Below are 20,252 nucleotides of genomic sequence, written 5' to 3' on the forward strand. Positions count from 1 at the left end.
AAATGGGGTTGTAAATTCTTCCCATTGTTTCAGTTTATGGGGGAAGGGGAATGAGATGGAGGGGAGGGGATGGAAGATTTGGGAAGGAGGAGAAGGAAGGGGTTAAGGAAGAGAAAGAGAGGAGGATGAGGAGAAGGAAGTGGAAGAAGGGAGAAAGAGGAGAATGAAAAGAGGGATGAAGAGATAAATGAGAAAGAAAGGGTGAAAGAAGAGGGAAGAAATGGAGCAGAGAGAAGGGGAGGAAGGGGTTAAGGAAGAGAAAGGGAGGAGGAGAAGGAGAAAGAAGTGGAGGAAGAGAGAGGAGGAGAAGGAAAAGATGGATGTAGAGATGAATGAGAAAGAAAGGGTGAAAGAAGAAGGAATAAAAGAAATGGAGAAGAAAGAAGAGGTGGCAGATGAGATGGAGGAAGAAGAAGTAGAGAAAAGATAGGAGGAGAGGAAAGAGGTGGAAGAAAGAAGATGGAGAAGAAGGAAAAGGTGAGAGAAGGAAAAATAAAATTAATGGTGTAGAAGATGGAAAAGAAAACAGAGGAGAAAGATAGAGATGGAAGAGGATTAAATGGGAAAGGATGAGAGATGAAGGAAGAATGAAGGAAAAGAGATGGAGGAGAATGAAGAAAGGATAAAGAGGAGGAAGTAGATGGAATAGAACCAAGAAGAAATGGAAAAGGAGATGGAAAAGGAGGATAAAAGGGTATAAGAAGAGGAAGAGAGAAAAGGAGGAGGAGGAGGAGGAGGAGGAAGAAGGGGGTGAAGGAAGAAGGGAAAGGCAAGCTATTAACAAGTTCCCCTTATTACCTCATTAAGAAGGTGTAATAGGTAATGAAGGAGAGAAGGAAGACAAAGTAATGCTGATGATGACTATTAACTTTTTATCACTCATCTCGTTTTCTATTGGTTCCCGTTTTCTATTGTTTTGACTCCTACTTAAATGTTTTCTCTTCCTCCTCATTCCGTTTTCTTTTTTGAGTCGTAAACTAAAGTAATTGTTTTTATCTCGTTTTCTGTTCCTTTATTTATTTATTTCACACACACACACACACACACACACACACACACACACACACACACACACACACACACACACACACACACAGAAACGCACACAAACGCACACGAGAACAAACACTTACATGGCTACAGTGTTTCATCTGTACACATTAAATGAAGGCCGTCGTGTGTACCTTAAGAAACGTACACACACTCCCTTATGTATGTATGTATAGGCAAGAATTTACGTACACACACCCTCCCTTGTGTATATATATGTATGTATGTATGTGTGTATGTATGTATGTATGTATATGTGTATGTATGTGTGTATAGGCAGTTATTTACAAACATACATTCTGCCTGTGTATCTATGTATGTGTGTATGTATATATGTATGTATGTATGTACGTATGTCTGTATTTACACATGTGGGTTTAAAGGTTCAAAAACGTACATGTACACCTCAGAAGACCATCAGGAAGAAGTGCGTACACAGAGCGAGTCGTCCACACACACACACACACACACACACACACAGACACACACAATGCTCCCTCTTCAGTTCTTTTCTTCCTTTTCTTTTTATAATATTTTTTTGGCTAATGTTTAATTTTTCATCTTTTTCATATTATTTTTCTTTACTTCTTTTATCTGGTTTTCTCTCCTCATTATCTTATCTTCATTTTTATCTTTAATTTCTCTCTCTCTCTCTCTCTCTCTCCCCCCCCCCCCCCCCCTTCGGTCCACTTCCCAGCCTCGCCGCCAAACCCGACAAGCGCTCCACACATTTTGCAACTTTGGATTCGGCAACTTTGAACACCACTTTTTTTTTTTTTTTGGCAAACCTTTATGGCGCCGTTGGACCGTCTTGTAGTGTCATGAAGGGGGGGGGGGGGAAGAAGTAGGGAGAGGGGATGAAATGGGGGAGGGGAAGAGGTGCATGGAGTGAGTTTTGGGAAGAGGGAGGCTAAGGGGAGTGGAAGAGTGGGGAAGGGGAGAAGAGGGGGAGTTAGGGTGAGTGAGGAAGGGGAGGTAGAGTGGAGGGGAGTGTGGCAATGAGGGGAGGGGAAGGGGAGAAAAGGGAATGGGGAAAAGGAAAACCCGGATGAAATGAAGGGGAAAGTGGTGGAGATGGAAGAGGGAGGAGTAGAGAGGGGTGGATGGGGAGAATAATGAGTGGAAAGGAAGGGGAGAATAGGGTTAATAGAAGAAAGAAATGGGAGAGGAGAGGTGGAAAGAGGTGGAGGGGAGAGGAAGGGTCAGGGATAGAGGAGAGGATAAAAATGAAATGGGAAGGGAGGGTAATAGAAAAATTAAAGGGGAAGAGAAAAAAATAAATGGGAAGAAAAAAAGGGGAAAAATGAAATGGGAAAAACATATAGGGGAAGGGAGGGTAATGGAGGATAGAGACGGAAGGAGGGAGAGAGGGAAAGCGTAAAGGGGGGAGGGAAGGAGAGGGAGAGGTACCATGATGATCCTCTTTTGTTCACGGATCCGCAAAACAAAAGAGAATCACAACAAGTAAAAGAGAATTTGATCCTCCTTGTGAAACACTGATGCCGCGGCGGGAACGTTGCATCGAGTGTTTCAACGGGCGATTTGAAACTGTCTCTTTGTGTTGGCCGAATGTTGTGTTGCAGAAGAGCTTGTTTTTTCTATTATTAACACACACACACACACACACTCACACACACACACACACACACACACACACACACACACACACACACACACACACACAAGCGGGGAACGGGGAAAGAGAGAGAGAGAGAGGAGGGGTGAGGAAGACATTAAGGGGAGAACAGGGGGTAAGGGGGACTAGAGGAAGACTTAGGAGGGAAGAGGGATGAGGAAGAGGGATTAGCACATCTCCATTAGCCGACTCGCCTCTGTGATTCGGTAACAAGGTATTGGATCCTAAGATAGAGGTTCCAATGCTCTTTAAATTTTTCTATTGGTTTCTTCCTTTATAGTTTTCCAGCGTCAATTCTCGCTAAGATTTGTAGTTTGTGTTCTTGATTGTTATGTTCTTGTTTTCTGCTTCTGACTTGATTGTTTGTTTATTGAGGAAGAGGGGAAAGAAGGAAAGAGGAGGAGGGGACAGTGGGGAATGAGAGGAGGGGAAGAGGAGGGAACAGAAATACAAGAGAGTGTAATTATTTCCCTTGAAGTGTAAAAAAGATATGATTATTTTATTTTGTCAGAAGAACTACACAATTTAAGGAACGTTTAGTCGAGAAATGAGAGTCTTCAACGTTCCCAGACCTGCAGAAACGTTCCATGCTTATCCTCGCTCAGGTAAAGAAGTAAGAAGACGAAAACGTTTACCTGGCGAAGTAGTAATTTAGAAACGTTTAGTCACGGAATCAGCGACTCTTTCAAACGTTTCCAGCACTCCAGCTTCTTCCCTTCCCTCTCCTGAAACAGCTGACGGAGTAAAATGACGAAAAAACGTTCAACCAGACGAAGTAAACGAATAACTCATGAACGTTTAGTCAAAGAAGCAGCGAATCCTTCAAACGTTTCCAATCCTCTAACTCCCCTTCCCTCTTTACCCTCTTCCCATTCTTTCCCGACCCTCCCATCACCCCATCACTCCCGGGATCCTGGGAAGGGGTGACTGGGGACTTCACACTCACCCCGTTCTCACTACCCGCATCCCCTTTCCCAACTTCACCCACATCCCTTAAAACCTCATCCCTTTGTCCTCCCTCACCATCAGGACACACGGATAGTCTTGCAGGGAGGTCGAGACACACGATTTCCTCCAGTCCCTCTTCCAGCTCCTCCTCCTCTTCCTCTGTGGGCTCTCCTTCCAGCACGGAGGGGTGGAGGAGGGTGGAGGGGGAGGCGTCGAAGCAAGTGGTAAGTTGGAGACGGCTTCGCGCGGCCATCACCCTCTTCGCCAGGATGATTGTTTCTTGCTGCAGCGCCTCCATGTAACCCGCGTCCCGCCACGTCATGCACTCCTCAACGTGTACTGCGGGGAGGGAAGGGGAGGAAGGGTGGTTAGTGATGGGTGGTTAAGTGGAGGAAAGAGTGAGTGATGTAGGGAGAGAAGTGGGGTTAGTGGTGAGGTAATGATGAGGGAAGAAATGGAAGGGTTGAGGTAAGGGCAGAGAGAGATGTGATATGGGTGGAATAGTGATGAAGAGAGTGATGGGTCAAGTGGCAGATGGGAATGGGGGAGGAATGGGTAAAAGGTGGAAGGAATGAGATGAGCCGTGGGGTTACTGAGAGGTGGGGAGTGGGAAAGAAATGGTGGAGTGATGGAGGGAGGGCCGTAAGGGTGGTGATGGGTGGAATAGGTGAAGAAATGGGGGAACGTGGAAGACAGGGTGTAAGGAATGGTGATACGGGAGGGAGAGATGGGAGGAAAAGAAGGATAGAGTTGTGTAGTGGAAGAGGGAAGGAAGAAATTGGAAGAAGGAAGAAAATGGAAGAAGGAATGGGTGGGAAGAGATGGAATATGGAGACAGTAAGAGAGAGAGAGAGAGAGAGAGAGAGAGAGAGAGAGAGAGAGAGAGAGAGAGAGAGAGAGAGAGAGAGAGAGAGAGAGAGAGAATCCACGAAGCATCACTGCAACCTCTAGTCGTGGCAGTAACACACACACACACACACACACACACACACAAATAATAATGATGATAATAATAATAATAATAATAATAATAATAATAATGACACTAACACCGTCACACAATACTCTCTCTCTCTCTCTTCAAAGCACGCGGTCACAGCTTCAGATCTCTTTGCTCTTTACACATTAAAACTGAGAGAGGAGAGAGAGAGAGAGAGAGAGAGAGAGAGAGAGAGAGAGAGAGAGAGAGAGAGAGAGAGAGAGAGAGTTCCAGTATATCACATTTTATCGTCTCCTTTTCTCTCACAACACTCTCTCTCTCTCTCTCTCTCTGTTGTGAGCACTTCGGTTATGATGCCTCGGGGAAAATGAGGAAAGAAAAAAAGAGAAAATAAAAAAAGGAAAAGATTTAAATGTCAACGAGCGAGGATGATGGTGGTGATGGTGGTGGTGGTGGTCTTGTTGTGTTTGTTTATTTGTTTGTTTGTTGGTTGGTTGGGAATGGTGGTGCTGTTCTATTTTTTTTGTGTTTATTTTTTGTTGACTATGATTTTAACGTTTTGCTTAGTGTTTCTACCTTCTATAGATTTCAGACATCTTCCTTTGCTTTCCTTTCCTTTTCTCTTTATTTATCATTGTCTTACGTTTCCCATTATTTTCTGCCTTCCATACTTTATTTTGTCATCCTCTCTTTATTTTACTCTCCTTTTTTTTTCCTCTGTCATCATTTGTTTCCTTCCTTAACGTTTTGCCTTTGCTTTACTTTAATTTTCCCTTATTATTATTTTAAGCCTTCTATTTATCTTCCTTTCTTAGCTTAAATGTGGCCGGAAGCACCTGTTTGTCTCTTACGTACCAGGAACAACAAAAACACGTTTATGAGTTTTTTTTTTACATATTCCGTTCTTTTACGTTCATTTTCTCTTTAATAAATATCTTCCGTCTTCCATTTAACTGCTTCTCTCTCTTAGGAACGTTTAGTCGAGAAATGGGAGTCTTGAACGTTCTCAGTCATGCAGAAACGTTCCTTGCTTATCCTCGCTCAGGTGAAGAAGTAAGAAGACGAAAACGCTTACCTGGCCTCTTAGTTTAACAAGGATAAGATCTCCTGTTTACTCGCCCGGCTCTCCTGCTCTTCTTACTCTCATTGCCCAGTGACCACAAGCACCTATTCCTCTGTAAGCCCTAAAACAACATTAAAAAACAAAACAAAATCACGAGAACAAGAAAGCAACCCTCGAGCAATCATCCTCAAACACACGCAAGATAACAATAAACAAACCAAACCAAAAAGACGAGTCAGGAAAACAAAAGCGCCTGCTCACCCACATTAACCAAGGCACGAGGGCAAGGATGATAACCGACCGAGCAAGCGAAGAAGAGCAGGCGAACCGGGCGAGTAAGCAAGAGATCATGTCCTTGTTAAGCGGCACATGAATGGAGAGACTTCATGACACACGGGCGGGGGAGGGGAGGAGGAGGGCGACCCGGCGGTGTATCTGACGTAATTGCAGCCTGTGTGTGTCTCGTAAAGCTGAGGGGAGGAGGAGAAAGGACGGGCGTAGAGAGTGACTTGTAAGGGAGCGGGTGAAAACGGAGTAATTACTGATGCCGGGGAATATAAAGCTGCATGAAGAGAGGGTTGAGGCGGACATCTGGGGCAGGAGTTTGGCGAGGAAGGGATTGAGTAAGTGCAGGAGATTTAGGAGAGAAGGGAATTGAGTGAGTGGTTAGCCCGTGACAGATTTGGAAGGAGAACTTAAGTGGATTAGAGCAAAATAGATAAGTATGCTGGAAGGAATTGGGATAGATAATGGATAGAGATTAGTTAAAGGAAGAAGAACAAAAGGAAATGAAAGTAAAATAGTGAAAGGAATTGAGTGAGTGGTTAACCCGAGACAGATTTGGAAGGAGAACTTAAGTGGATTAGAGCAAAATAAATAAGTATGCTGAAATGAATTGGCAAAGATAAGAGATAGAGTTTAGTTAAAGGAAGAAGAACAAAATGAAGTGAAAATAAGATAGTGAAGGGAATTGAGTGAGTGGTTAACCCGAGACAGATTTGGAAGGAGAAGAACTTAAGTGGATTAGAGCAAAATAGATAAGTATGCTGAAAGGAATTGGTAGAGATAAGATATAGAGATTAGTTAAGGGAAGAAAACAAAAGAAAATTAAAGTAAGATAGTGAAGGGAATTGAGTGAGGGGTTAACCCGAGACAGATTTGGAAGGAGAAGAAGAAGAACTAAAGGAGAGTAAAGCAAAATAAATATGTATAATGAAAGATGTAGGAGTTTGACAAGAAAAATACTTGAGTGCAGGAGACATTTAGTGAAGTACAGTGAAGGGAATTGAGGGAGAGACAGATTTGGGAAGAGAAGAAGAAGAACTAAAGGAGATTAAAGCAGAACAAATATGTTTCATGAGAGGCGTAGGAGTTTGAAAGGAAAATGAATGAGTGCAGGAATCATTTAGAGATTTAGAGACGGGAATTGAGGGAGTGGTTAACCCAAGACAAATTTAAAAGGAAGAAAAAAACTAGAGATTTGCAAGGATAACAAAGTAGATTAAAGCAAAATAGAATTGGTAAACGTGGAATTTCAGTATTTGCTTAACCATTAGCGCCCAAAAGACACTTAGTAGAGCAGGGAACTGACTGACTGAGTAGTTAACCGAAGACACAGATTTACAAGAAGAAGAAGAAGCAAGGAGATTGAGGCAAAATAACTCAGAAAACGTGGAATTCCATTGATTACTTTACCAACAAGTCGTCGATGGGTGAATGGAGGGAATTAGTGAATGAATGGAACAAAATTAAGTGGTTGTTTAGTTAATGGGAATACAAGTGAAGGTTAGAAATGGAGGCTAAGTAGATAAATGGCTAATGGGGAAAGATTTAATACACCCTAAAGACCTGCCAAATGTAGTTCAACCCTCCTCTTGTTTTTTTATATATGTTTTAACACCCGAGGAAGCACTCATAAGGCAAACATAAGAAATAACAAGGATAAAAAGATATAATGTCTTCTCGCATCGTTGTGTTTCCTTGTGTTGGATCGGTAGTGTTATTTTTGTATTGGTTCTTGATGGCATATTTTTGTTTAGACCGACGTGAGTTATTTCGTGCTGGCGACTTATTTACCGGCGACTGTAATGAGAAAGGTGATAGAGTCATATGAATGGAAATGGCGGGCGAACATTTTCCTTTCTTTCCATCTTTATGCGTTACTTTTGATCCTCGTGTGTGTGTGTGTGTGTGTGTGTGTGTGTGTGTGTGTGTGTGTGTGAATGATTGGAAGACATGTTTTTAGTTTCCTTTTTTCTTCTTTTAATGTGGAAAGAGGATTGGAAGTAAACTTTTTCTTCACTCCTTTTGGTCATCTCTTTTTTTTTTTTTTAGGTGTATACGACGGATTAAGATTAAACTTTTTCTTTAATTTCTCTTCAGTCTACCGTAAGATTTTTCACTTCTCTTTTTTTTTCTCTTAACTGTGGAAGGGAAATATGAACTAATCTTTTTTTCACGTTTTGCTTTTTCTTCACTTTTCTCTCGTCACACATCTTTGATCCACTTGAAGAAACAACCGTTGAATATTTTTTTTTTTTATCTGTTCACCTCTTTTTTCCTATTTAATTGTGGAGGAAACACTGAAGAGGAGTTGAATTTCGCCGTACGTTTTGTTTGTCATCTGTTGAAGGTAAGAATCTCCTTCCCTTATATTTATTTCTCCAGTGAACTTAATCATTGCCTTTTTTCCCTATTCATTTATTCTCACTAAATCTCACGAGCAACAAACAATAAAAAAAATAACCCACGAACTTAAATATTTAAAGCGACACTTCTCAACCTCACACTGGAAAAAAAAAGAATAGCATTGCACCAAGACAAAAAAAAAAAAAAAAAAAAAAATTTCCACATTCTCCAAATCTCTCGATCACAAAATGGAAAGAAAACGGTTTGCGGGTTCTTTTTCCTAATATTGCTTTTGGTTTTTACTTATAATAATACTATCCTCTTTTTTTTTTAATTCTGGTTTTCACTTCAACGCATCCGCCATAGAAACCAGATATGTCAGACTGTTATCATTAGATCATCGTATTTTCCTGTTTCTGACACTTAAATACTGACAAAAAACATAAAAACACCAAGGGTCGTATTATAAGACATTTCGTCGCCCAAGAACACATATTTGACAAGGCTTTCGTTGGAGTTGTCAGCATTTCCAGGAGTAGTTTTATGACCCTGGTGGTAGTGTGACCCTTCCTCTGTACCATGAACCTAAAGAAGCATATATTTGACAAGGCTTTCGTAGGAGTTGTGGGCATTTCCAGGACTAGTTGTATGACCCTTGTGGTAGTGTGACCCTTCCTCTGTACCATGAACCTACAGAAGCATATATTTGACAAGGCTTTCGTAGAAGTTGTGGGCATTTCCAGGACTAGTTGCATGACCCTTGTGGTAGTGTGACCCTTCCTCTGTACCATGAACCTAAAGAAGCATATATTTGACAAGGCTTTCGTAGGAGTTGTAAGCATTTCCAGGACTAGTTGTATGACCCTTGTGGTAGTGTGACCCTTCCTCTGTACCATGAACCTAAAGAAACACATATTTGACAAGGCTTTCGTAGGAGTTGTAAGCATTTCCAGGAGTAGTTTTATGACCCTGGTGGTAGTTTGACCCTTCCTCAGTAGCATGAATCTAAAGAAACACTCATTAGAATCCGACTGATCCCTTCATTGACCTTTAGAAATAGCTGATGTGAGAACGAAAGTGTCTTAAGATACCGACCTAATTATTTTTACGATAACTAGAAATTAATTATATTTTTTTGGCAGTTTTGGGATCTGAAATCGGTAGAAATAAAGGGCCGAGTATGTCGATGTGGCAACACTGATGGAAACCGAAAAAAAAAACGTAGTGAAGCCCGTTATTATTTTATTTGGTGATGCCTTAGTAATGAACAGCGAGGAGCGGGCTGTAAAAGTCTATGGATGTTGTTATTATTTATGGAGAGGAATTAGGTCACGGGATTTTTGTTTCTGTTTTTTGTGTTTGTTTATTTTGTCATTGGTGAGCCTCTGCGAATAAAAAAAAAATGTATAGGACTATTTTAATGGAAGGATAACCGTGATTTTGTTGTTATTGATGATGATGATGATGATGATAATGATAATGATGATGATAATGATGATGATGATGATGATGATGATAGTAATGGTAATGGAATGAATAACAAAACAATAACATTAATAAACAAGAATATAACTAAAGACAACTATCCTTTCTCTCTCTCTCTCTCTCTCTCTCTCTCTCTCTCTCTCTCTCAGCCCATTAAGGGGACGAAAAATCACTCCCAAAAAAGTTATACGGAGACAAATGTGTGAAGGTGTGTCAGGTGTGTGTGTGTGTGTGTGTGTGTGTGTGTGTGTGCGTGTGCGTGTGTGTTTCTACTCTTCTACGTACTTGTTATTATCTCTTTCATTTTCTACTATTTCATTCATTCATTCATTCATTCACTCTCTCTCTCTCTCTCTCTCTCTCTCTATCTATCTATCTATCTAATTTCTACTGTTATTTCTTCTATTCTACTTTTTTTTATCTACTTCTCTACTTCTGTCTACTCTCTACTTTCCCTATTCTACTTTTTCATATGTGCTGCTTTCTTTTCCCTCTCTCTTTACTCCTCTACTTTTTGTTTATCTCCATCTCTAGTTTTTTTTTACATATCGTTATCTCTGTATTACTTTCGTTTATGAAGTATTACGGGCACACCTTTATCTCCTAACAGGCACCTTTAGTCAGTAGGGTACTAATGATACTGTTTAAAGGGAGGCTTGGGGAGGTGGTAGGGAGAGGAACTACTTCATAACTCATTAGGAGGTAAACAAGAGGCGTGCAGGTGAGACTCAGGTGAGGAGGTAAAAGTAACGTCACATCTAATTAATCTAGGCACAGGTAAAGAGGTGATTTTTACCTGTACCTCCGTCAAAGGAAAGGAAAAGAAAAACTAACTGGGACACAAAAACTATGTCCCGTCTAATTAATTAACAGACATATTCTCCAACAATCTCCTTCAATTTAAAGCAAATGATACCAAGAAAAAATAAATATAACATGTAACAAACTATAACAAAATAAAAGGCTCTGCTCTGATGGCTTACGCGAGTTCTTGATTGTAAACAGGTCAGTGTCATGTATTCAGGGAAGGTTCTTGATAAGTTGTATAATGCTATTAGTAGAAAAACAAGCTGTTCTAATGACCTGAAGCAAGTAATGACAGGCCGTGGTGGTTATGGCCCAGAAAATTGAGGTAATGATGAATACAGATAGATTTAGAAAGAGTGGACGTAAGGTTTCAAGACACCTCTCCACCTGAAATTGACCACTCTTGGCTACTCTTTACTTTTTACTTTTGTGGGAGCGGCGAGTCGCGGGCTTTTTTTTGTACTCCTGTTGTTGCCCTTGAGTTATGGCCCAGAAAATTAAAGTAATGATGAATACAGATAGACTGAGAAAGAGTGGACGTATCAAGACACCTCTCCACCCGAACTTGACCTCTCTTGGCTACTCTTTACTTTTTACTTTTGTGGGAGCGGCGAGTCGCGGGCTTTTTTTGTACTCTTTTTGTTGCCCTTGAGCCGCATCCTTTAATGTATAAAAACAAGATAAAAACTATTGAGGTAAAAAATAATGTTAATAAAAATATATTAAATAAAAGTAATGCTTCGAGTTGTTAATGCTAAGGAATCGAGGAATAAGCAGGCAAACGAACAAACAAACAAACAAACAAACGAACATTAATCAATTGTGTTTCTCGTCACTGTTTTGCTCACCTGAATGTTTTAAAGAATTAATTTTACTTTTTTCGCGTTTTGAATCCTAAAGAAAATTTCAAAAGCGTATCTTGAAAAAATGGATCAAAGGGCAAAAAATGGTCTACTGAATACAAAAACAAACAAACATATGAAGCAATCGATCAATTGACAAAAAATCGGACGAACTTTAACGAAAATCTGCAAATTCGCTTTTTTTGTTTGAAACTTTTTGAAACCAATGAAAAAATATGGGAGGGAGGGAGGGATGGGGGTGAGGAAGGGAGGGAGGGGAGGAGGGATAGAGGAAAGGTAGGAGGAGGACGGGGTAAATGAGTGCAAGAAGAAGGTTAGGTAAACAGAGGAGAGAGGCAAGGTGAGGGAGAAGAGAGGTGAGGGAGGAGGAAAATAAGAAAGAAAGTGCAGGTTAGTCGGCAGGCAGTGAGGGTAAGAGAAGGAAAGGGAGGCGAGGAAGAAAAGGTAAGGTGAAGGGTTAATTAAGGTAGACAGGAGAGAGGGTGGTGAGGGCTGGTCCAAAGATAGGTAAGCAAGAGACAAGAGTGAGAGAAAAGCAAAGAAAGGGAGAGAGAAAAGATAGAAAAGGGTACAAGAAAGGCCGGGGGGAAGGATAGAGAGGGATCAGGGTGGATAGGGAGGGTTAGAATGGTCGGACTAGGGATGAAAGAGGGAGAATAAAGCAAAAAAGGGTGAGAATACTTGAAGAAAACTTAGGGAGGGAGAACAGGGAGGGTAGGTGTTGGGAGGGCGGATGAGGAGAATCGGGCGAGGGACAGGGAGTCAGGGCGCGACAGTGCAAGCCAGTCAGCCAGCAATCAGCAAGGAGGAACACAGTGATCAATGTCTTACACTCGAAGCTCCACCTGCTCTTGTCGATCATGAGGCGGCTCTTTGCGGCCTCCAACTCCTGCTTCAACTGGTCCTGCTTCTCCCTCAGGGCCCGAATCTTCTCCTGGGTCCTTCGGCACTTAGCGATATCCTCCTCGGTCCTGTGGGTCTCGTACCTCGCCACGTCCTCCTCGTCGAACTCCTCCACAGGGACTTTCGTGGGGTATCCTGCGGCGCCTCCTTCAGCGTTTGGGTTTGAAGAGTTCGATCCCATTGTCCTCTGGTTCTGGGTCTTGTGTGGGGAGGAGGTTGGGTGTGGGTGGGCGTGGGCATGCGTGTGGGTTCTCTGCTGGCGTGTGTGTGTTGGGGTGCTCCTGGGCGTGGTGGTGCGGGCGTGGGTGGTGGTGGGGGTTGAGGTGGTGGTGGTGCGTCCTGGTCTCCCCGCGCTGGTGGTGGTGGTGGTGTTGGGGGTGGTCTGGTCTCCTACGTGATCACTCCCTTACGAGACAGAAGGACGAAGGTACAAAGAATATGCTGTTTTTCCACGGACGGGAGGCACGCACTCGCACACGCACACACACACACACACACACACACACACACACACACACACACACACAATAAAAAAAATCCTATACCAACTTGACATGGACTGCAAAAATGACATAACTGACTCCCCCACCTCTCTCTCTCTCTCTCTCTCTCTCTCTCTCTCTCTCTCTCTCGCTCAGGACCCAACCTACCTCTCCCTCCGGTCTTCCCCTTCACTCCGTCATCGTCAAGCCCTGAGTCCTGTGATGACCCGAAGGATGAACACTCGGAGTCCCTGATGACCGACTCGTATCCTGAGCTCTCCCCATGGCGACTCTCCCCCCTGGACCTCCTCGCACGGGGCATTACCTGGGTGGGGAGTGGGGAGGGCGGGGGTGAGGAAGGAGTGAGTGGTGAGGAGAGAGAAGAGTGTGAATGGGGTGGTGATGTAAGGGACAGGGAGGGGAGGGGAGGGGAGGGAAGAGAAGGGGAGTGTGTAGGTATGCATGGGTAGAGTAAGGGAAGGGAGGGAAGGGGAGAGAATGGGAGGAGTGAATAGGGGAGTGTGTAGGTATGTAAGGGAATAGAGGGGAGGAGATGTAGAGGGGAGAGTAAGGGAAGGGAGAAGATGGAAGGGGATGTAGAGGGGAGAGAAGGAAAAGGTAATGAAAGGAAAGGGAAGGGAAGGGAAGGGAAGAAGTGTGCATGATTATATAGTAAGGGAAGGAAGGGAGGGGATCAAGAGAAGGGAAAGGGAAGGGAAGAGAAGGGAGAGAGAAGGGAGTGGAAAGGGATGAAGAGATAAATATGTATGTATGGTAAGGGAAGGGAGGGGATGAGATAGAGAAAATAAACGTATAGAAATGGAAGAGAGAAGAGAGGGGAGGAGGAGGGGAGGGGAGGGGATCAGGGGGAAGGGAGGGGAGGGAGGGAAGGGAAGAAAGGAAGGGCTGATGGGATTGGTGACATGCGGGGCGGGATGGTTGACTGCTCGGTGTCCTGCGGTGTTTGCTTTTTGCTTTTTGTTTGTTTGTTTTATTTCTGTGTTTCTGTTTGCTCTGGTTTTCTTTTATTTTTTGTGTTAGTTTTTTTTGGGGGGAAGGGAGGGGTCTGTGTCTGGCTGGCTGGCGTACCGAGATTTGACTTGCTGTGTGTGTGTGTGTGTGTGTGTGTGTGTGTGTGTATCCATCGGGGAGTCTTTCTATATTACTTTTCCTTTTTTTTGTTTTGCAACGGAGAGATGGGGAAAAGAGAGACGCGAGTATTGCATGTGTGTGTGTTTGTTTGTGTGTTTGTGTGCTTTATCCTGTTTTAGTGTTGGTTACTCTATTCTTTCAGTTAGTGTGCTGGTGAAGCTTGTTGGTCCCTGTTTTACTGTTTTTGGAGTTTTCAGCTGTTGTGGTAAAAGTCTTTGCGCTGAACCATTGATTATGACTGTGTATTGTTCTTGTCTCGCGCGCTGTGTCCTGCGTTCGGTAAACTGTTCGTCTGTATCTATCTACGCATCTGTCTGCGTGTCTATCCTTCTGTGTGTCCACCTATCCATCCATCCACCCATCTATCGGCGTCAGGGTCTCGGCACTCACCTTTAGTCCCACGCCGGAGTCCGCCCCTGAGTCATAGCCCGGGTAGATCCCCGCCGTGGTCACCGGCAGAAAGGGAGGGAGGGGGGAGTCCCAGTGAAACCCCTGGTATCGCTGCCCCTGCGCCGCCTGCGTGCCCGGCTGCCCCGCCTGCTGCCCCGCCTGCTGCCCCGCGGCCTGGCCCTGCGCCTGCTGCTGCTGCATCTGTGCCGCCTGCTGCTGGCCCTGCTGCAGCTGCTCCCGGCTCTCCCGCCGTCCGCTCCTGCTGCCGCGCCCGTCCGAGGCCTTGCGCGCCGGGGACTTGCTCTTCAGGCTGCCGTTGGACCGCTCGGAGTCCAACTTCTGCAGGTTCTTGGCGTTCTTGCTCTCCGTGGGCTTGGCGGCGTCGGCCTCCTGCTGGTGGCCGCCGCCACGCGCCTCCCGCCCCGCCTTGTCCCGCGCGGCGCCGCTGCGGGACTCCCTGGACCTCTCCCGCTCCCGCTGGGCCTTGCGCTCGCCCTTGTCGGAGGTCCGCCCGGAGGAGGTCGGGGACTTGGACTTGTGGCCGGCCTTGGCGCTCTTCTTGTCCTTGGCCGCCGCCTTGTGCTTGGGGCTGCCGAAGAAGCGGCTCCAGCTCAGCCGCGTGGACGTGGACGCCTCGTCGCCCTCCGCCTCCTCCTTGGCGGCACCGCGCCCGCCCTTGGGCAGCAGGCACAGCTTCTTCTTGCGCTTCTCTTTCTTCACCTTCGCCTGCTTCACGTTGTTCTCGTCGTCAGACAGCGAGGCGCCGTTGCCAGGCAGCCGCTCCTGGAGCACTGCCGGCAGAGGTGCGGCGGGGGCCACAGGCGGCGCCGCCGCCGCCGCCGCTGGGGCCTCCACTGGCTCGGCGGTGGTGGCTGCCGCCGGCGCCGCCGCCACAGCCGCCGCGGGTTGTGGTGGGGGAGACGGGTCCGCGGTAGCCAGCTCGCCGTTGAGGTTGGGGTTGGAGGCGCCGTCGGGCTGCCTGAGGGCGGAGAGCGTGGTGAGGCTGACGTAGTTGCTGGGCAGGTAGGGCATGATGTCGCTCTGGATGTCGTAGAGCGGGTCGCCGGTCTCCTTGGACAGCTCGGAGCTCGTGTCCTCGCCGTCCGTCTTGGCCTCCACGGACTCCCGCTCGATCTCGTCCGGCAGCAGGCTCTTCCAGTCCAGCTCGTACTCGCCGCCCAGCTTGAGGCTGCTCAGGCCGCCCTCCTGGCTGAAGAACGGCTGAGGCAGTGCCTTGGGGTCTGCCTCCTCTCCGCCCTCAGACACGCTGGAGCTGGAGTCCTCCTCTGTCTGCTCCTCGTCCTCCAGCTCCTTGGTGGAGGGCGAATGTAGGGAGTTCCGGCCCCGCGGCGCCTGCTTGGCGAGGTTGCGGTAAAAGTCGTGCAGCTCCTGCAGCTCCTTGAGGCGCTGCGCGAAGTAGTGCGTCTTGGCGGTGAAGTTTGGGTCCTGGATCATCTGCTCGTAGCGGGAGCTGCCGCGGCGCTGGCCGGGGGGCGGGGCCTCGGCCTCCTGGGGGGGGGGGGGGGAAGGAAGTTGTTAAGTGTTTGCATGCACACACACACACACACACACACACACACACACACACAGACCTCTCCCCTTTATCTACCAATTACATAGCGCCGCCCGCCCATTTATTCGACTAATGAAGTAAAAAATTATTCAATCCATCCACTCTTTCCCGCGTTGCCCAAATTAGAAATATATGGCGACTAATTCATCCACCCGTCAATCACGCGGTCTATTTACCTGTCCGCCTGTCCGTCTGTTTGGCGATTTGTTGGGATTCCACTTTGAGTAATTAATTTTTACCTTTTTTTCTTTTTCCCGGAAGCTATCACGGCCATTTTTCAGCTGCGTATTTTTTTCCTTTTTTTCACGTCCGCCGCTACTGATATCACGTGACTCCTAAATGCCACCGCTGAACAAAACTAAAGAAACACATTTAGCTACAGTCTGCTTCAAATAAATACTCTCGGTGCGATATTTTGTCCAACAGTCATCTCCATAATTGACTTTTCCAATCTAATCTAAAAATCTAAATATCGGAACGGCTGCCACTACGTATTCGCTCTATCGTGTAGGTACTTTCTTGTCGGTCTGTACAGCCGTGACGATACTTTTTATTCTATGTTTATTATCTTACAGTTCCATTATCTATCTATTTATTTGTTTGTCTTTAGCTATCTCTATTCTTCTCTATTTATTTACCTACCTATCTCTATCTCTTTCTCTCCCCATCTCCATCTACCTATTTATATCAATCAATCTATCTATCTATCTATTATTATCTATGTCTAATCATGTTTGTATATATGTATCTATGTATCTATCTATCTATCTATCTATCTACTTACCTACCTACCTGCCTAATTGCCTCCCTACTTACCTTAATATCCATCTACCTATCTAATTACCTACCTTTATGACTGCCCACCTGTCATCCACACCTATAAATTAGAGTAAGGGAGGGAGAGAGGGAGGAAAGGGAGGAAGGGTGAAATAGGAGTGTAATGAGAGAGAGGGGGAGGGGAAGGGAGGGAAGGTTTGGAGGGATGGAGAGGGGAGGAATACAGTAAAGAAATGGGGGAGAGGAGACGGAAATAAAGAATGGAAAAGAACAGAATTGAGTGATGTCATAAAGAAAGGGTTAATAGATGGAGGAGAAAGAAAGGAGAACGAAATATGGAAGAAGAAAAGGGAAAGGAAGGAGAAGGAAATATGGAGGAAGAGAAGGGAAGGGAAGAAGGAAATATGGAGGAAGAGAAGGGAAAGGAAGGAGAAGGAAATATCGAGAAAGAGAAGGGAAAGGAAGGAGGGATGATAAAGAGGAAAGGAATAAAGAAGGTGAAGAAAGGAGAAAAAGTAAAGGAATAAGGAAGAAGAGAAAAAGAAGGAGGGTATAGGGGAATGGAAGGAGGAAAGTAGGAAAAGGGGAAGGAGAGAGAAAGAGAAGCATACTGAAGAAGAAGAAGAAGGAAGAAGGTGATAAGGGAAGGAGTGAGAAAGAGAAGGGGAAAGAAGAAGGGGAGGAGGGGAGAGGGGAGGGGAAGGGGAGGACTTACCGACGAGGGGAGGAGAGGGGAATCTGCTGCATCGTGACCCCCTTCCCCTTCCCCCTCTGACCCCCTTCTGCTGCTGCCATTACTCGCCACCTGCTGGAGGAGGAGGAGGAGGAGGAGGAGGAGGAGGAGGAGGCTAATTAGACGTTTTAATCACACAAATGAAGAATAAACAAAAGTGAAAATAATGAGCAATAATTTTTCATCCTCTTTTTTTTTTTTTTTTTTTTTTTTTTTTTTGTGTGTGTGTGTGTGTGTGTGTGTGTGTGTGTGTGTGTGTGTGTGTGTGTGACCTAACCCAAAGCACTCACAGCACAGCGGGGAGCGGCGGCGGCGGTGGGGGCGGGGGGCGTGACCTCAGGGGGAGTGGGAGGGGCGTCGGGTTGGTCCTGGGTCTCCGTGGGCTCCTCCTGCAGGGGGGGAAGGAGGTGGCGGACCGGGGGGAGGAGGGGGAGGAGGGGGATGCCGGCCTCAGCGAGTGTCCTTTCAATGTCCTCTTCAGTAACCTGGGGAGGAAGAGGAAGAGGTGAGGAAGAGGAGGAGGAAGAGGAGGTGAGGAAGAAAGAAGAAGGGTGGAAAGGGAGGGAGCAAGAGATGAGGGGGAAAGTTCAGGAAGAGAGGGAGGAAGGGATGAAGAGGTGTGGGAAGGAGGAAGAGGGAAGAAGAGGAAAGGAGGGAAGGAAGAAGGGAAGAAGAGGAAGAGATAAGGGAGGAAGGAAAAAAATAAAGAGGAAAAAAGAGGAAAAAAGGTAGAAGTAAGGAACGAAAAAAATGAAAGGGGAGGAAGGGGTGATGAGAGAGAGAGAGAGAGAGACGTGTAATTAATACTTTGAAGTGCATTAAATCGATATCTTGGGTTCACCATAGCAAACTACTCATCATCATCATCATCATCATCATCATCATCATCATCATCATTATTATTATTATTATTATTATTATTATTATTATTATTATTATTATTATTATTATTATTATTAACTTGGAGTGAGAGGAGGAAAGTTTGTCCATAATAAAGCTTTTTAATAATTATCATGTAAAGCAGGTGTTGGAATTAGAGCAAAAGTTTAGGCTTCTTCTGAGCTAATGGGAGGAGGAGGAGGAGGAGGAGGAGGAGGAGGAGGAGGAGGAGGAGGATAAGGAGGAGGAGGAGGAGGAGGAGGAGGAGGAGGAGAAGGAGGAGAAGGAGGAGGAGGAGGACTGGTGCTGGTGTAAGTTTGAGAGAGATAAAAGTAAGGAAAAAGAAAGAGAAGATAAAACTAACTTATGGGAAACAAAGTCAAGAAATAAGAAAAAAACCCGATTAGATAAAAGAATGAACAATGTTTTTTTCTCACTGTTATCATCACCATCTCATCACCAGCTCATCATCACCACTACTTATCGACCATCATCTTTCATTTCCATCACCACTAATTCCACATCATCACCACCATCTGTCATCACCATCACCACCTCACCATCATCACTATACCTCATTCATCACCATTATCATCACCACACTCTTTCTTCCACTGTATCACCACACTGTCCATTCCTTCTTCTGTAATCCTTATCCTTCCTCTTCCCTTCAATATCCTCAATTCTTTCCCCAATCCATTCCTTCTTCAATATCCTCAATTCTTTCCCCAATCCATTCCTTCTTCAATATCCTCAATTCCTCCCCAATCCATTCCTTCTTCAATATCCTCAATTCTTTCCCCAATCCATTCCTTCTTCAATATCCTCAATTCTTTCCCCAATCCATTCCTTCTTCAATATCCTCAATTCTTTCCCCAATCCATTCCTTCAATATCCTCAATTCTTTCCCATCCATCACTTCCACTCACCTGACACCAAGAGTCCACCATCTCCACTGGCTCCTGCGGTTCCTCCACTTCGATATACTCCCGATCCTCCTCCGCCAACCACCGATCTAGGGCCGCCTCAAGCTCCTCCTCCCCTTCGTCCAAGTCCCTCACCTGCCATGGAGGAGAAGGGAGAGATGAGGAGGGAGGAGGAGGAGGAGGAGGAATAGGGGGGAGGTGTGAGAAGATGAGGGGAAGGAAGATGAAGAAGGAAAGGATGTAAGGGGAAGGGATAGAAAGATGACAGGAAGGGAAAGGATGGAAGAAAATGATGAGAAAGATTGAGAGAAACAGGAGAGCGAAGGAAGAGTAGGAAGAGGAAATGTAGGGAGAGAAAGAGGAATAGAAGACAGATGTGGAGTAGTGGAGAAAGATGCAAATGAATGTGGTGAGGATAAGAAAGAAAGGAAGAAGAGGGATAAAGAGAAAATGGAAGGAGTATTAGATAAAAAAAGACACTGAAAACCAAGTAGAAAGGAGTAGATAGAAGATTGACATAAAGGATAAAGGTGGATAAAAGAGAAAGGTCAGAAGATGGATACAAAAGAGATAGATAAAAAGGAGAAAGGATAAATGATGGATAGATGGAAGATAGTTAGAAGATAGAAGAGAGAAAGGAGAGGTAAATGGAAGAGACATATAAGAAAAAAATAAGATAAATTAGAAAAGAAGGAAATGAGAAAACACAAACAAGCACCAACAAACACACAAACAAACAGTGAAACACCCCCTTGAATTCTAATCCCCTTAATCCCCAAAATTCAATCCCCCTCATTCCCTAAATAAGCCTCACTCCCCTATTCTGTCCTCCCCTTCCCCTCCCCTCCCCTTCCTCTCCCCTCTTCTCTCTCTCTCTCTCTTTCCTCATTGTCCTCTCAATCCAACTCATTCAGACGTAGGGAAATATATCTCTCCCCTCCTCCTCCTCCTTCTCCTCCTCCTCCTCTTCCTCTTCCTCTTCCTCTTATCCAGCATTTCATTTACACCTCTCTTCCT

General features: G+C 45.1%; 1 protein-coding gene across 4 annotated transcripts in view; it reads right to left on the reverse strand.

Moving 5' to 3' along the window:
- Window positions 1-2,694: 2,694 nt before the first annotated feature.
- Window positions 2,695-20,252, reverse strand: part of LOC127005443 (kinesin-like protein KIF26B) — an 88,762-nt gene continuing 71,204 nt past the window's right edge. The window contains exons 11-17 of one of the 4 annotated variants that reach the window (XM_050874322.1): window positions 19,239-19,370; window positions 17,721-17,915; window positions 17,413-17,502; window positions 14,348-15,856; window positions 12,974-13,130; window positions 12,252-12,728; window positions 2,695-3,973 (exon numbers count right to left, since the gene is read on the reverse strand). In XM_050874322.1, coding sequence (XP_050730279.1) covers window positions 3,489-3,973; window positions 12,252-12,728; window positions 12,974-13,130; window positions 14,348-15,856; window positions 17,413-17,502; window positions 17,721-17,915; window positions 19,239-19,370 — 3,045 coding nt within the window. In that variant the 3' untranslated portion in view covers window positions 2,695-3,488. Of the gene's footprint in view, window positions 3,974-12,251; window positions 12,729-12,973; window positions 13,131-14,347; window positions 15,857-17,412; window positions 17,506-17,720; window positions 17,916-19,238; window positions 19,371-20,252 lie in introns of all 4 variants that reach the window. The other 3 variants (XM_050874321.1, XM_050874324.1, XM_050874323.1) reach the window with 3 other exon arrangements.

Source organism: Eriocheir sinensis, chromosome 30 (assembly GCF_024679095.1).
Source record: "Eriocheir sinensis breed Jianghai 21 chromosome 30, ASM2467909v1, whole genome shotgun sequence".
Lineage (NCBI taxonomy): Eukaryota > Metazoa > Arthropoda > Malacostraca > Decapoda > Varunidae > Eriocheir > Eriocheir sinensis.